The following is a 14,646-nucleotide window of genomic DNA, read 5'->3' as shown; positions in this document are numbered from 1 at the left end:
CTCGGGGGGACGAGGGAGACGCTCTTATCGGGCATTTCCAGGTGCTCCAACTCCCACGACAAAAAAAACCAGTCCATATTGGAAGATGGTGCGGCTGCGATTGGGCCTCCTTTGTGGTCCTTGACCTCCCCTGTGAGCGGCTTAAGAGCTTCCATTCCCATTCCTGCCGCGGCTGTTTTTGTCGCTGTGGAAACTGGCCATGGCTATCGTGTCTAATTCAAAAGAAAACATGGGCAAAGGAAAACAGACTTGGAGTTTATTTTCCTCCACCATCAGTTGTGTCCCAGTTTCACTGACTGCTCTGCAGTTCTGGGCGTTCGCTGTTCAGAGTGCGTGTAGCCGTTTCTGTTTCACACGGTTGTTAAATGCATGTGTGCTTACAACTCCTGACATGTCGGATTTCTGCCCCCCCCCAGACAAAGGTACAATACAGAAGGTGATTGTGCTGCCGAGCAATCACTCCCTGCATGAAGATCTGATCCTGGAGGAGCTGGAAGTGTTTAAGGTCTGTTTTTTTTTTTTCTGTTTTTTTTCTTTTTGACTTGAACCACTTCTCTTTTCCTAAAATCAAAGGCAGGGAAGAGGAGGAGGAGGAGGAGGAGGAGGAGGAGGAGGAGGAGGAGGGTGCGCTTGGCCACGACACAAAGGCCAGAGGCAGACAGACAAAAGGCAGGGTGGCATTCAAGGAGATGGATGTTCTGCCGCGTAGTGCAGCGTGGAGTCTGGATGTTGCCCCGAGTGAACCTTCACACATGTTGTTTTATCTTATCTCCGATCACTGAAAGTGTGATCAACCTGTGATCAGATGTTAAGACCGTGACCGCTCTGATCCACTTAAAAACTCCACCTGGACCGAAGCCGTCCTGCCCTCAGATTTATTTATCAAAGGATGGAACATATTTCATCTAGAAAGGTTAAAGAAATCTGGCGAAACTTATCCCAGTCTGATTCTCTCTTCTCTGTAATAAAAACATTGTTGGTTTTTTTTGAGGAATAGATCAACATTTTGGGACACCCTGTTGCCAAGAGATAGAAGACGATATATGTACCACTGATAATGTCTGTACAGAAAATGTGAAGCTTAGCTTACAGAACATCCTGTAAAACCACAACGTGACATTTTTACACTTCGGTTTTGTGTGTATGAAACAAAATTCGAACTGATGTGATCATCGCTGAGCTTTAGTGTGCCGTTAGCTAAGCCAGCTTTATAGGCCTGTTTCTTGTTTTTATTCTCAGTTAAAGTTGCTGCTGCAGCCTAAAGAATGACCATAAAGACACGACAGTGGCATCAGTTTTCTCGTATACTTCTCACCAGAACACGAACTTGCACATTTCCCCAAATGTCCCAAACTATTCCTTTACTATATTGTTAGAAATAACTCATTAATCTCTGATCTCGTCTGTGCTATTTTCCAGAACCAAGCTCCTGTTACAAACTTAAGAATTTCCCCTAAAAAAGTAAGTACCCTGAAAATGCTCCCCTCACATGCAAAGTGCAGCTTTATTGTTTTAATACGTTGTTCATTGTCTGTGGCCGCTCTGTAATGCATGAAACAGAACTCACCCGTGCGCCATAAGCCTCCCAAAGGCGAGGAAATAATAAGCCATAATTGTTCCGGCACTGCGTCTCATTTTCCTGTCAGCCGGCCACTTATTAAGACAAACAGGGCGTCTGACATTTGAACTGTTTACTTTGCAGCAACAGCTCTACGTCAGCTCCGAGTTCGGGGTCTCGCAGGTCTCCCTGCACCGCTGTCACGCGTACGGCTCGGCTTGCGCTGACTGTTGCCTCGCCAGAGACCCCTACTGCGCGTGGGACGGCCTGAGCTGCTCCCGCTTCTATCCCAGCGGCAAAAGGTACACAAAGGTTTCCAGTCTTTGTGGATCACGGCTCCAGTTTTGTGCCAACGCTCGGTGTCTTTAGATTTAGTGGTCCACCGAGGACTGCTCTCTCAGCAGTGCAGGGAGCTCTTAAGCCCCCCCCAAAAAAGAAATGTTTGTGTGTTAATAAGTGCTGACAGGTGTTGATTAGTTTAGTCCATTCGTGAAGGCAGCCATTCAAAACTTTCACAAGTGTTAGATAAACATTAGCATAGTGCAGGTTTTTGAATACTATGCAGTATTTCCGTCCACTTCTGTTCAGCTTTTTCCTCAACTCGCAAAGAGAATATAGTGAAGTTTGGACTTCCAATAGACGACCGGTGTCGTATTTTAATCAGTCGCAAAGCAAAGACATCAGTCAGAGGAGCCGAATGTGGGAAACAGCTGATACAATATGTTGAAGAAGAATAGAACGAAGAGTTCACGGCTGGTGAGGGTTAAAAGATCACAGGACTGGAGTCCTTCAGTACACACTTCAGTGGGAGCCACGTCACAATTAGATTGGGCTTTTTGTTGTTGCCCTCTCTGTGTCTAGACATAACACAGACCAGGAGGTATGAGCGACACCTCGCCTCCAAACTCATACCTCCTCATGTCTCCTGACATTCCTGTCAGGTCAAGTTGAGTTTGGTCGCAGAACAAAAAGCCTCGTCTCTTGTTTCTCTGCAGAAAATGTGTCTGAAATGTGTCGAGCTGTTTACATGCTCTTTTCCTCGAGCTGTTATATACGAGCGCGCTCCACCGAGTGGAATAACATGGTCAGATTTTCCTCCTGTTGTTTTGGCAGCGACCGCTCCTTCCATACTTTTAGTGTGACAGGATGAAGGCTGTTATGATTGTGTCTTTTCGTCTGTATTTAGTGCATTTACGGTACATTCTGTTTTATTTCAGGAGGAGCAGGAGGCAGGATATTATGCACGGAAATCCACTCACTCAGTGCAGGGGATTCAATTTAAAAGGTAATTAAAGCTTCTTGGATAAAAACTAATTGAGACTAACAATGGGTCAAATGACTAAAAGAGCTAAAGAGGGAGTGAATATTGGAGTAAGATTCCTCAGGTGGCCGAAGACTCAACTCTCACTAAATATTGTTTTGAGACTGGTATCAAGTCAGAATGTGTAATACAGCCACCGGTCCACAAGAGGGCAGCGTGTCAGTGTCACCGTTTTACTTCGCCAAGACGTTAAAAACAACGTGGTTAGGTTCGGGGAGGGAAACAAAACGGTTACATTTAGGAAAACAAAATCAGGTGGTTTGGGTTTCTTTAAAGAAATTAACATTGATTTGTTACGAACTTGAATCACGGTGTCCCGGGTGAAACTCCGGAGTTGGATCCGTCCACCCATCCCCAACCCGCCGCTCGAGACTTTAGCACTTTTGTACTTCGTCAGATTACCTCGCATCGCATGACCTCTGTCACGTGACCTGTGATATAAGATATACAGTTGTAAAGGAGCACTACTCGCGTCATTTTGCTTACAGCTTTATTAATTATACAACAGACAAATTTGCCAGTCATATTATGTCCACGTTCGATGGCTGTGAATTAATTACAACTATCACAGAGGGTTACACGGAGGCCAAAGCTGTTTCTGTGTGTGTTCTTCGTTGTGAGTCCAGGTACTCCTCACCAAAACGTACCCGGTCGAACTGGCAGGCCGCAGTCTAACGAGCGCAGCGCATTCGCTCCCCAGAGTGTTTCCATTTCCGTGAACAGTTTACATCTCTAAATTAACACGAGCTCTGGGGAACCAACCATATGGTCATTACCACTAATTAGTCGCGAACCGTTTAGATGCAACAAAATCTGACATGAGAGGAACGAGGAGCTGTCGCGAAGCGTCGAAGGCTTTGTTGTTGGGAGAAGCTGGAGTCTGGGTGGGGCTCGGTCGTGCTGCAGTCTGAGCTTTGTGTCAACATCAACAGATTGGAGCCCATCTGTGGGCTTCTTGTCTGTCACCCAGTGACGTCTGACGCGTCCCCCTTGACTCTTGTGCGTGTGCATGTGTGCGTGTGTTTGTGTGTTGGTGTGTTTGTGTACACTAGCCTACAGGAACGCAGTGGAGATGACGCAGTACGGCGTGAAAAACAACACCACCTTCCTGGAGTGCATTCCCAAGTCTCCTCAGGCGTCTATTCGCTGGCTGATTCAGAGGGACAACGACAGGAGGAAAGAGGTCAGTTTGACAGTTAAAGAGGTCGAAGGGCAACGTCGCTGCCCGCTTTAGCTGTTACATATACGACGATCTAATGGGGAGCCGGGGACACGACGAAAATCCCTCAAGATGCAAGTGATTGAATGTCCTTTCTCGGATCCATAGGGGTGTTCGGTGAAACATTACATCAAACACGTCGTAGAGATGCGATGAGCTCACATCAGGACTCGTATCGCCCGAGGAGTGACACAGGGAACGCTTAATGGCAGGGGAGCATCGTAATGAGCAGTGATACGGATCAAACATGATGTGGACCTCGACTAATGACTAGATTCTCAGCGGGGTGGGGTGGGGGGAGGGACACAAATATTTGACAACCTTTAAACGGTGGGAGCACTTTGAAAAGGCAAGGAAAGATTAAATAAAGCATGATAAAGACACATCTTTTACGGATTTAGCTCTCACCTCCGTGGAGAGGCGTTCGGAGGGGTTCGGACCTTTAAAGCGCCGTTTCCTCATGAAAATAGAAGTAGGCCTTGAAATAAATCCCTTTAGTCTCGTGGTGTGTAATCACTGGAGCGTTCTCCAGACTCAGGCCTGGCTGCTTTTTGAGTAGAAAAAAGAGTAAACAGTTTCAATTTAAATTCATGAAGATGAAGGCTTGTTTTTTGTTTTTTTTTAACTTTATCCCACATGTGAATGTGCACTGGCTGCATTGAGCTTACGGGACACCGAAAAGTCAAATCCAGAATACGGCGCACACATTTTCAAATTATACTTCATAAAGACCAGAAGTGAGACATTTCAACTGTGTAAGCATTCACGTTTTACTGCCTGAACTACAGCTGACGCTTCACTCTGAACTTTCCACTTAACACTTCAACTCTTATCCGTTATTTAAAGTCACACCTCGGCTTATTTCAGCACTTTCGCTTTAACTGCCATTTCATTTTTTTTCTGTAGCAAGCAGATGTCAAATTTCTGTATTTAGCCTTTCATGGTTGAGCATATGTAACTTTATCCTACAAGAAAAACCTGAGTAAACAGTCAAGCTTTTAGAAAAGTACACTTTTGGTCATTTCTCATAAAAAATTGACCATCTTAAGTCACTGTAGGATGTACGATTATTCTTTCTAATGTATCATGCAACATACGGTCTGATTCAAAGCCGTATATTTAACAAATTAAAAGAAAAAAGGATGAAGCATCACTATGCTGGAGGGACGGACGCCGTTCTTCAAAAGCATGTTCCCTCATTTAAGTGTTTTGATGTTGGTGGTGGGAGGAAATGGCATAATGCATGATATTTATCAAATCATTGAATAATTCCCTCAATCTGCATTCAGTATCGTATATTTGGATTTGTGCAGGTCAAGCTGAGTGAGCGCGTCCTGTCCACCGAGCACGGCCTCCTCATCCGCACCGTCCAGCTGTCCGACCAGGGCCTCTACTACTGCCTGACCACCGAGAACGGCTTCAAACGCACCGTCGCCAAAATCCGCCTGCGAGTGCTGAGCGAAGCCATGGTGAACGTGCTGACGGACAAGCAGCAGTCGCCGTGGGCCTGGGCCAGCTCTCTGCACCCGAAGGCCCTGTTGTCAGCCTTCAGCCCTGCGGAGAGCCTGGCTGTACAACAGTACTGCAAAGAGAGGAAGGAGCTCCAGCACCTCCAGCAGAGGCAGCAGCGGCAGCATCCGCCGCCGCCCGGACCCCTCAGGGGGGACCTGGCCAAACTGAAGCCCCTGCTGGACCGCAGGAAGAGCCGCAATCGACGCAATCACCTCCCAGAGGACTGACGGGGGAGGACGGGGGGAGGGGGAGGGGAGGCTGGCAGCTGCACAAAATGACACGCACACTTTTCCTCTGATCCTACAAAGCAAACATCATTTTTCCCCCGAGTCTCATCTGAGCTGCAGAGCTGCTCTGCGGACGCACGGTAAAACGAGGAGGTGGGTGCGGGAACGTCGTCGCTCGGCTCTTTTTCTTTTTTTTTTCCCTTGCATGAGGTACTGTGACCAGGTGGCTGTGACATACACACTCTCACACACTCAACCACGAGCCGTCACGGTCGCGACACAAACTGACTGGACTGCCACTCATTTTCTGCGGAAGCAGCCGGAAAGCTGCTCACTGTGGATTTGTTCCTTCTTTTAAAGAAAAAAAAAAAAAAAAAGAAAAGGTGGAGGGTCATTTGAAATCCAGATATTACACAGAGGTGATTGAAATGGGACAAAATGGAGACAGATGCATGTTTGACAGTGAGTGTCCTCACTCTCTACGCTGAGTACTACACTAGTAGTTTATTAGATTCTACTCACATTTGAATGTTTACTTTTGAACTAACCAAAATGTCTCTATTACAGGGCTTCGTGGGTACATGTAGGGTAATAAAAAAAAAAGTTGTCATACTGTCTGCGGCCACACGAGGCGCTGACGGTAAGTGGTCCCGAACTTTACGTCCGCTGCCGACGTCAACCCAAATACAAAACGCTAAAACTGAGTTGAATATGAAATTACACGCGAGTGTTTGCGGACATTTTTACACGACATCTCCTATTTATTCCTATTACTCAAGTGTACCGTAAGAGAATGTGGCTCACTGTAATCCAGCTGCATATTAACTGTATAACACTTCCCCTCGTTTCCAGCACAGAAGCATGTTTATAAAATCTCATCGGTAACGTAGAAGTCTCTTAATCCGTGCCCGGATTAGATTTTAGCAACCAAACTAGCAGATACGCACATTTTTAGTCCGTGACGTCATCATAGATGCTGAAACATGACGGTATCCTTCTTTGGATCCACATCTGCAACGCTCGGCAATGTAAACATGCTTTTTAACTCAGAAGTAGTAACCGTCGGTGAGGTAGTCTGTGAGTATGTGAATAGACTTTGTTTGTTTTTTTTCCCGAAGCGTAGTTAATGGAGATAGAGATGATTTGTTGCTTGTGTACAGAGTATTTTTGTTTCATTCTTTTAATTTAATTTTTGTGACGGTTTTGTGAAAATGTGTTTCCATTGTGTACATAGTGTCGACGTATTTCACCACCTACGACTGTATCTGCAAATTGCAGAGACATACAGGGCAGTATTATTTTTCATTTTGAGAAAAAGACTTTCCAGCGTGTACCTTCCCCTCGTACGGATCTCTGCTCCACGTTTAATAAAACTGTGTGAACAGCGTCATGTCAACTTCATACTTCAAACATACTGTATTTCTATTTATTGATGTCCCGATAGACTGAATAAATTTGTTCAGATGAATCTCAATTTTGCAGAAAGATCATAAGAGTTTATTAATTAATTAGCAAGTTGTATTTGCATAATGCCTGAAAATGTGGACTTTTCCTTTCAATCACAGGCAAAAACATCATCCATCATGTTTGGACATATTATGCTAAGTATACACTAACGGGCTTATTATAGCTCTTTAAAGGAATAGTCTTTTAGTTCAGACATTTAAGTGGTGTCAATCTTTGTCATCGGACTCGTCACGAGAACGAAAATAAGCATATCGTGCAAAATCTCGCATTGCCATTAGCAGCATTCATGAAAATAGAGATTCAATCTCCCTGGTATCACGCCAAAGCGTGTAATACTCACGTTTAGCCTCGACTACACATAAAAAAAAAACTACGTGGATAGGTTTGGGGTGGGAAAAGTTCTGTTTTAAGAAATCAACTTCGCTTTTCTCTCAGACTCAAACCCTGGTCTCCAACAACCTCCAACCTACCTTCCTGTTCGGACTTGTACTTTGTCAAATGATCTACGTCATGATCTCCTTTTATTTTTATTTTATTTTTTTCCCAGCTCCGGTTATACACGCGAGGCAGCAAGGCAAAACGTGACACCGACACGTCTCCCCTAGTGGACCGACACCTGCATTACACCCTTCGGCTCGGCTGCGATGTTATGTCGAAGCTAACCGGATTCAAGTTTTCAAACAAGAACTTGCACCCTAAATTTCTGCTATTTACCAGCACCTGCGAGAAGGTAGCGAATAGCACCTCTTCAGAAAAAAAAGAAAAGTATCTCGAGACTGAATCTTAATGAAACTAACCCCGAACCTGTGCGAGATGTAAAATTCAGAAGAATCAAAGACACTCGGAGGAAGCTGCTCAGGGTCATTTAAAACCCATAAAACCAGAGAGTGGCCTCTTGCTGAGCAGACATTCTGCTTTCTCACCAAACAAACCCAAGCACCGTTCATGACCGCTGTATAATCATCCCCCCAGCTCAGTTTCATTACTCTTTTTGATTTATGGGCCACTCACGGTAAACAGGGAAGTGTGCAAAATGCAGAGATTTGTTTCACCGTGTGAGCTGTGTGTTTGGTCGAAGGGAGGATGTAGACCGGTTCCGATAGCCTCGTGTTCAGTAAGAACAATCCAGTACTATCGGAATAGCGAGGACATACAATGAAAAAGTCACCTTTTCAGCTTTTATTAATTTTGAACAGATTAGTTCAGCAACGGATATGGACATTTTGCGCAATATTAGATTCACGTACATTTCTTTCATAGGACGTCTAACAAAACCAGTTCTCTCTTCCCGGAGAGCCAAAGGATTACCTGACAGTTAAGAGGAGTTTCCACTTGCTCTCCCTCCAGAAATCCCTGATTAAGTTCATGTTACAGTGATTGCAATTAAAATAATAGTTGGCAAAGAAATCCAGCTCTTGAGCTTTTACAAAATCACAGTTTTCCCTCCCTGGTGTCAAAGGACGCATGACTTTATAAATAACACTGAAATTACAAAAAAAAAGTGCAAGTCTATATCAAAAGGTTTCGATGTCCAGCAGCAGCTTGAACGCATTGTGCTCTTATGTACATCAGACACTTTGACTTCACGATTAATTCACACGGTCTTGCTTTGGTTTCTCATCCTCACCACGCAGTAGGAGATGACGCAGAGGCCGAAGATGGCCGAACCGACGCCGAGCAGGCTCATCTGGATGACCTCCAACATCTTGATACGGGAGACGAGCTCCGACTTCAGCTTGTCCGCCGTTTCGTCGTCAAGCATTGCCGTCTGGTTACACAGAGGAGACGGAGAATGAGAGTGACTCATTTACAAGCATCCTGACCTAACCGACTGAGTACACCTCATGACTTCGGGGCTGCTGCTTCTTTTTTTTTTTCCTTTTAAATCTTACCTCATTCATCCAAAGGAGAGGGAATATGGTGTAATCTTTGACTTTCTTGAGCACCCTGCAGGGAAAGAGTTCATTACAAATCCAGTGCATGACTTCTTTTTTTTTTTTCTTTGACTTTTAGAATTTACACGTTTTCTGTAGATACCGCTTTCCTGTACTGTTCGTACGACTTGCACAACTTACGTGATGACGTTTGACGGCCCGTACATCATATTCACTTGAATTCTCTTGGCAAAATTCAGTGTGAACCCGGTGGTCTGGTGGAGGAAAGTACAACAAAAAGTCAAGTTTTAGCGTGTGCTAAACTGCTGTCGCCAGGGAAAAGTAAAAAAAAAAGAAAAGAATCAGTCATACAGGTTCCACATCCATGAAGGTCTTGTGGTGCTCCTCGCTGGGGGAGAGGCCGACCACGGCCTTCAGCAGGGACGGACTGCCGTGGAGGAAGTGGGGCAGAGAGATGTAGATGGGTTTCCCTGTTCAGAGGGCGATTACGCAATTGCAATTCAAAACGGCACAGCAGCTGTGAAGAATGCAAAACACCAGCACAAATGCAAAACTGACCGTCCTGACAGGAGCTGATGTCCAGCACTCCGGCCAAGGTGCAGTTCTTGGTGGTTAGCATATCCCTGCAGAAACAGTGATTGTCCGGGTTGTTCAAAGGGGACGCCAGGGTGGATTGGAGGAGGGAGAAGCGGTACACGTCGATCCCTTTCAGATCCACGGTCCCCTCATAGCTGGCTGACACAGACCTGAAGGCCAAAACAGCCCAGAGGTTAGTTCACTTCTATGTTCCTGGTAATCTTCGGCTTCTTTGTCGTGCAACTTCATTGGGACATGACTCGACTGGAGAGCTCTGACCTCTAGTGGTCACCGAGAGAGGGGGTGGGGGGAGTCAAAAGGTTGCAGCTCTCAAAATAAAGATGTAACACTTGCTGACCCAGTTCACGAATCACAGTCAGACTAGATCAGATGAAACTGCTGATTGTGAATGAAATCCTTTATTACCTGCAGATGTCTGATGAGAAGAAATAGAGAGGCTTCTTCTTGTCCACGAAGGGAGGGAAGGAGGAAGCATCTGAGAGAGAGATTAGGAGCATTAGGAGTTGTGGAGATGTGACACAAGTGGGGTTTAAATTTTTAGTCTTTTGGCTTTTTCATAGTACACATTGCCATATGTGCCGCACCTGTCCCGTTGATCATGTCACAATATGTGTCGTTCCAAAAAGCTACGTTCCTGCGGAACGAAATCAAATTTGTCAGTCAAGCTTTCAGAATTTGATTTAACAGGCAAAAATATTTGATACGAGGAGAAACAGGATTCTCATTTGTCATTTTGTGTACAAACTGATTACCCTGATTTGATTAAACAGCCTGAAATACCACAAACTAAAAAAAATAATAATAATGTTCTCGCTTGTCAAAATCTGTACACCCTGATCAAAAGATAGAGGTTTCAAATCCAGACTCGGTAGCTCCTTCACTTTATTCATTATTGGACTCACCTCTGTCCTCTCCACCTGTCAATTAGTCCCACTTTTGAGATGTTCGTCTTTCCACTGAAGACATTGTAGTAGCCATCGTAAGTACCATTGTACTATTGAAAAGATATTTCAGTTAGTACATTGATGTCATACGTGTCCCTGGGTAGATGCTCTATGTTTATTATGTGGTTACTTACAGGTGAAAAGAGGCCCATAGTTGTTTTCAACATGGGGTCTTTGTAACCCCACAGCAGTTCCTTGACTGTACGGTGCTGGAACAACGAGGAGTTGCTTGATTTTATCATACCCTGTAGAACCTGATGAAGCGGTTTTGGAATCAATGAATAAGCTCCCTGCAAAAAAAAAAAAAAAAAAAAATCATACACCTTTCTTACATTTGGCAAATGTAGTCATCAGTAAAGGTGTCAGTTATGAAAGGCATAAAGATGCACATGGAAAATAAGAAAAAATGCTGTGCACACAAATGCAGTGCTTGCCTCAGAAGATAAGCCAGAAAATCATCTTTTATGACTGTGATACACCATAATTATACAAGCACATTGGTATTGCTTACTCTCATCATTTGAGTATTATAAAAGTCGGGAGAGAAATTATATTAACTGTGCTCATAAAAAAAGAAAAGAAAGGTTGCCATCGTTAAATGTTGACCTCCCAGTTGTTGATCATTTCCAGACTGCCACATAGCAGGAGTTTTTTTGTTGTCAATGTTAATGTCACCATACAGCTTGATACCCAACATAAATTAATATTTGAAGAAGGAGCATATGAGGTCCTCAGGGTCCTAAGTTCCCCAGTTCAGTTCCCAGGAGGCTCCTTTTCAGAGTACTTGCTCAGATTTATACTTCTTTTACTTGCGATCAGACAGTTCCTAATCTAAATCATCATTTTTAAAATTTTACAATTTTACTTGACTCAGTTCCTAATTGAGTTGAGACGGCAAATCAAGGAAAATTCCAAAGTTTTTCAACTTGAGACTTTAAATGATTAAACGACCTTGAACTAACATCATGAACTAACTTGCCAGCTACCAAATAGCTTCATAAAAAAAAAACCTGCTGAAAGGAGCGGTGTGTCGCATTAATGGGGAGATAATGGCAGAAATGGAATATTACATTCATAATTATGTTTAATGACCTGAAACTAAAAATAATTGTTTTTGTTATTTTAGAAGGAGCCCTTCATATCTACACAGAGAGCGGGCTCCCTTCCACCGAGCTCGCCATGTTTCTACAGTGGCCCAGAGGGGACAAACCAAACGCTGGCTCCAGGTTTCCTCACACTTCTCCTTCAACTTTGTCAAGGTCAACACAGAGGTTATCCCGCCACGTTAGCATTTGTAGCTAAAAGAAAGCCGCCTGCAGGGAAACCTGACACCTAACCAAGCCAGCTACTTGAAAATATGCGTGAAAACGTCGGACATCGAAGCTCTGTAACTGCGTGCAAGTTCCAGGGCATCTTTCTGGCTAACCGAGCTCGCTGCCTGTTCATCTGAGAAAGGTATTCAAATAAAACTATTTGTACGAGTACAGACGCTCAGGTTCTGACACCGAGTGACCGCAACGCTTAATTTGTTGTAACCAAATTTTCAGGTTATTTCGAGTCGGCGAAGAAAATAACTGTGGCGGTCTGGACTCTCAGTGGTGTCGCAAAGTAAATAAAGTGTCAATCAACCGAATAAGAACGAGAGAAAAAACACCACATTTCTGCAGCGGCCTGCATCACAGGATTCTTTTTCACTAATCTTTGCTTTTTTTTTTTTTTTTAATAGTTTTTAGCCTTTAAAAGTGTTCAAAAGATCGACCCGGGAGGATAAAATCACTCTAAAACAAAATGTCACAGAAGGTCATCAGCTGAAATGGTCGGATGTCGCCGTTAAATGACAAAAGCAAGCCGGGGGAAACCAGCGCAGCTTGTTTTGGCACTGAACATTTAACATTAAACACATTGCTTATACAGAGGAAATAGTAAATGCAAATACGAGCTGAGTCAACTCAGAAATCACAGCACATTTGGCACCGATCACTGACACTTACAGCCACTGCCAGGTTGAGAGATGTAAGTTTGTCTTCCTCTGGTCCCACCGACATGGACGGCTGGAAGATGGCACCGTAAGGCAGCAGGAAGGAGACCGTTTCATTTGGGTTGAATGTGATGTCCTCCTTGGGGAGATATCTTGTCCTGAAGTGGGAGAGGGTCGTACTCGGGTGTGAAATTTTAACAGAGGAGAGGAGTCGTATGTTACACCGTATGACAGCAGATACAAGTGATAACGGGCTCGTTTATAAAGTGGAAAATAGTGTCCAAACGATGATTTAACGGAGATAAATGAATCCGTCTTACAGGTATGTGTAAGGTCCTTTTTCCACCACGACTGGAGTTGCGCCAGATTGCAACACCTCCTGTGAGTTTTTCAAGTCAAAGAACCAGAACTGCCTGTACACCTGTGCCCCTGCAGACGCCCAGTTTTCATACGCTGTCGTTCCAGGCTCAATGACGGATTCCTGAAACCCCGCAGACACACAGACTGGCTATTTTTAACATGCCTCAAGACTGTCAGCAGGCCATCAGCTCCACTGATACATGAAAAAAAAAAAAAAAAAAGAGGTGGATCCTCTGTTATTACAACAACAAAAAAGAAGCTCTCAATCGTTAAATTCTTCTCCACAGTGTCTGACAAGAATCGCAGATCTTTTAATGGATGAAAGCAAGGCACACTTGACACTTTGCACAGCTTCTTGTTTACCATTTCAAGCAGCTTTTCAAAAAAAACGTACGCCTCTTCCCTCTCGTTTCTCCTGATTCACCTTGATCTCTGCATATGCGCTCATGACACATATTAACGCGCTCTGTCACTCCCTTATCCTCCAACCCAGGGTGAAACTGAGACACCATACCTTCTCCACTGTCCCCTCAATGACGCTGCTCCCCAGCGGGATGAGGATGCCTCCGAGGATGGCCAAAACCGCCCCGGACACGGCTCCGGCTATCAAACAGCGCCTTCTGCTACAGCATCCCATGGTTGGTGTGCGTTTCCCTCCTTTCAAGCCGTGCGTCTGTCTCGTCTGCCGGGCTGCCTGCTCTCCTTCTGGCTCTGTGTGTTTTGTGGCGTGTGCTCGTACATGCAGCTCGTCTGTGTTTGTGGCTCAGTAGCAGCGGCAGCAGCGGCAGCAGGCAGGCTGTACCAGCAGAGGAGCTGACGGAGCTGCAGAGGCCAGGTAAAGGTACACACAAACTCTGGCAGGTGCCCAGGCACCCTCTTATAACTGACGTTATATAATGAGGAGCGGGGTTGAAGGTTCTGCAGAGAGGTATCAGTAAGCTTTCCCTGACTAGGTGATAACAGGCTGAGGAGATTGGTTGAAAGAAAAGGGTGGAGACATGTATAAAGTCAGATTGTTGTGACATTTTGTTTTGTTTAATTTGATTTTTCTAGTGCCTCTCAGCAGTGCAATGAAGCCTTAACGTCTTGAATCCTGCGACGAATAGATTTATGAGGCTGTGGGATATGAGTTTCAGATATCCAATCAGGTGGTTGTTAGGAACCTTTATAGACACTGTCCCTGTTCTGCTCCTTATTTACTCTCATCATCTCATGTCTCCTTGACAACTTCTGCTCATTCAATAACACACAAGCTTAGAAAGACAAGAGAAGGGGCACACAAATGATGACATGTATTCTCATTGTGAAGGCAGAGTTAGAAAGCCTTATCTGTGTTTGTGCTTATATAGGTTCATGGATCAGACTGAAGTGAATTGCTGTTTATCTCTCAGAGACAAAGATCTGCTTATCGTGACTCTTCATATAACTTGATCAGAAGCAATAAAGCAGTTATCATGTGCATGTCTGTGCATGTGTCGCATATCATTTCCAGATTATTTTGGGTGTACCTATTCCTCATTATGGGTCAAACTCCAAAACACAGAATCCTACACTTCCCATAATGGCTA

General features: G+C 44.5%; 2 protein-coding genes across 3 annotated transcripts in view; one reads left to right on the top strand and one right to left on the bottom strand.

The window, feature by feature from the left end:
* Positions 1-7,224, top strand: part of sema3c (sema domain, immunoglobulin domain (Ig), short basic domain, secreted, (semaphorin) 3C) — a 39,283-nt gene extending 32,059 nt beyond the window's left edge. For both annotated transcript variants that reach the window (XM_069711013.1, XM_069711015.1), the window contains 6 exons: positions 417-505; positions 1,420-1,461; positions 1,703-1,860; positions 2,776-2,843; positions 3,932-4,062; positions 5,412-7,224. In XM_069711013.1, the coding sequence (XP_069567114.1) occupies positions 417-505; positions 1,420-1,461; positions 1,703-1,860; positions 2,776-2,843; positions 3,932-4,062; positions 5,412-5,837 (914 nt within the window). In that variant the 3' untranslated portion in view covers positions 5,838-7,224. The remainder of the gene's footprint in view (positions 1-416; positions 506-1,419; positions 1,462-1,702; positions 1,861-2,775; positions 2,844-3,931; positions 4,063-5,411) is intronic.
* Positions 7,225-8,468: 1,244 nt separating this feature from the next.
* On the bottom strand, positions 8,469-13,715 carry cd36 (CD36 molecule (CD36 blood group)). Its single transcript, XM_069711059.1, has 12 exons — positions 13,593-13,715; positions 13,039-13,199; positions 12,732-12,876; positions 10,875-11,030; positions 10,699-10,790; positions 10,381-10,430; positions 10,202-10,271; positions 9,758-9,945; positions 9,551-9,669; positions 9,380-9,453; positions 9,197-9,251; positions 8,469-9,072 (listed from the first exon to the last, which is right to left on the bottom strand). The coding sequence occupies exons 1-12, from the start codon at positions 13,713-13,715 to the stop codon at positions 8,899-8,901; spliced, it is 1,407 nt and encodes a 468-aa protein (XP_069567160.1). The 3' UTR covers positions 8,469-8,898.
* Between the last annotated feature and the right edge of the window lie 931 nt (positions 13,716-14,646).

This window comes from Brachyistius frenatus, unplaced genomic scaffold (assembly GCF_029030835.1).
Source record: "Brachyistius frenatus isolate BFR_SWC_R1_liver_20210118 unplaced genomic scaffold, ASM2903083v1 Contig_96, whole genome shotgun sequence".
Classification (NCBI taxonomy): Eukaryota; Metazoa; Chordata; class Actinopteri; family Embiotocidae; genus Brachyistius; species Brachyistius frenatus.
The sequence above is the reverse complement of the archived record's forward strand: the minus strand, read 5'-3'. Positions and strand labels throughout refer to the sequence as shown.

What these genes read in the sequence shown, in the direction of transcription:
- cd36 (XM_069711059.1), bottom strand. Translation starts at nt 13,715, where the DNA reads ATGGGATGCTGTAGCAGAAGGCGCTGTTTGATAGCCGGAGCCGTGTCC. An exon ending in CATCAGCTCCTGTCAGGACG is followed by an intron (nt 9,670 to 9,757) that starts GTCAGTTTTGCA and finishes CCCTCTGAACAG; the next exon opens with GGAAACCCATCTACATCTCT. An exon ending in GGGCCGTCAAACGTCATCAC is followed by an intron (nt 9,252 to 9,379) that starts GTAAGTTGTGCA and finishes CTTTCCCTGCAG; the next exon opens with GGTGCTCAAGAAAGTCAAAG.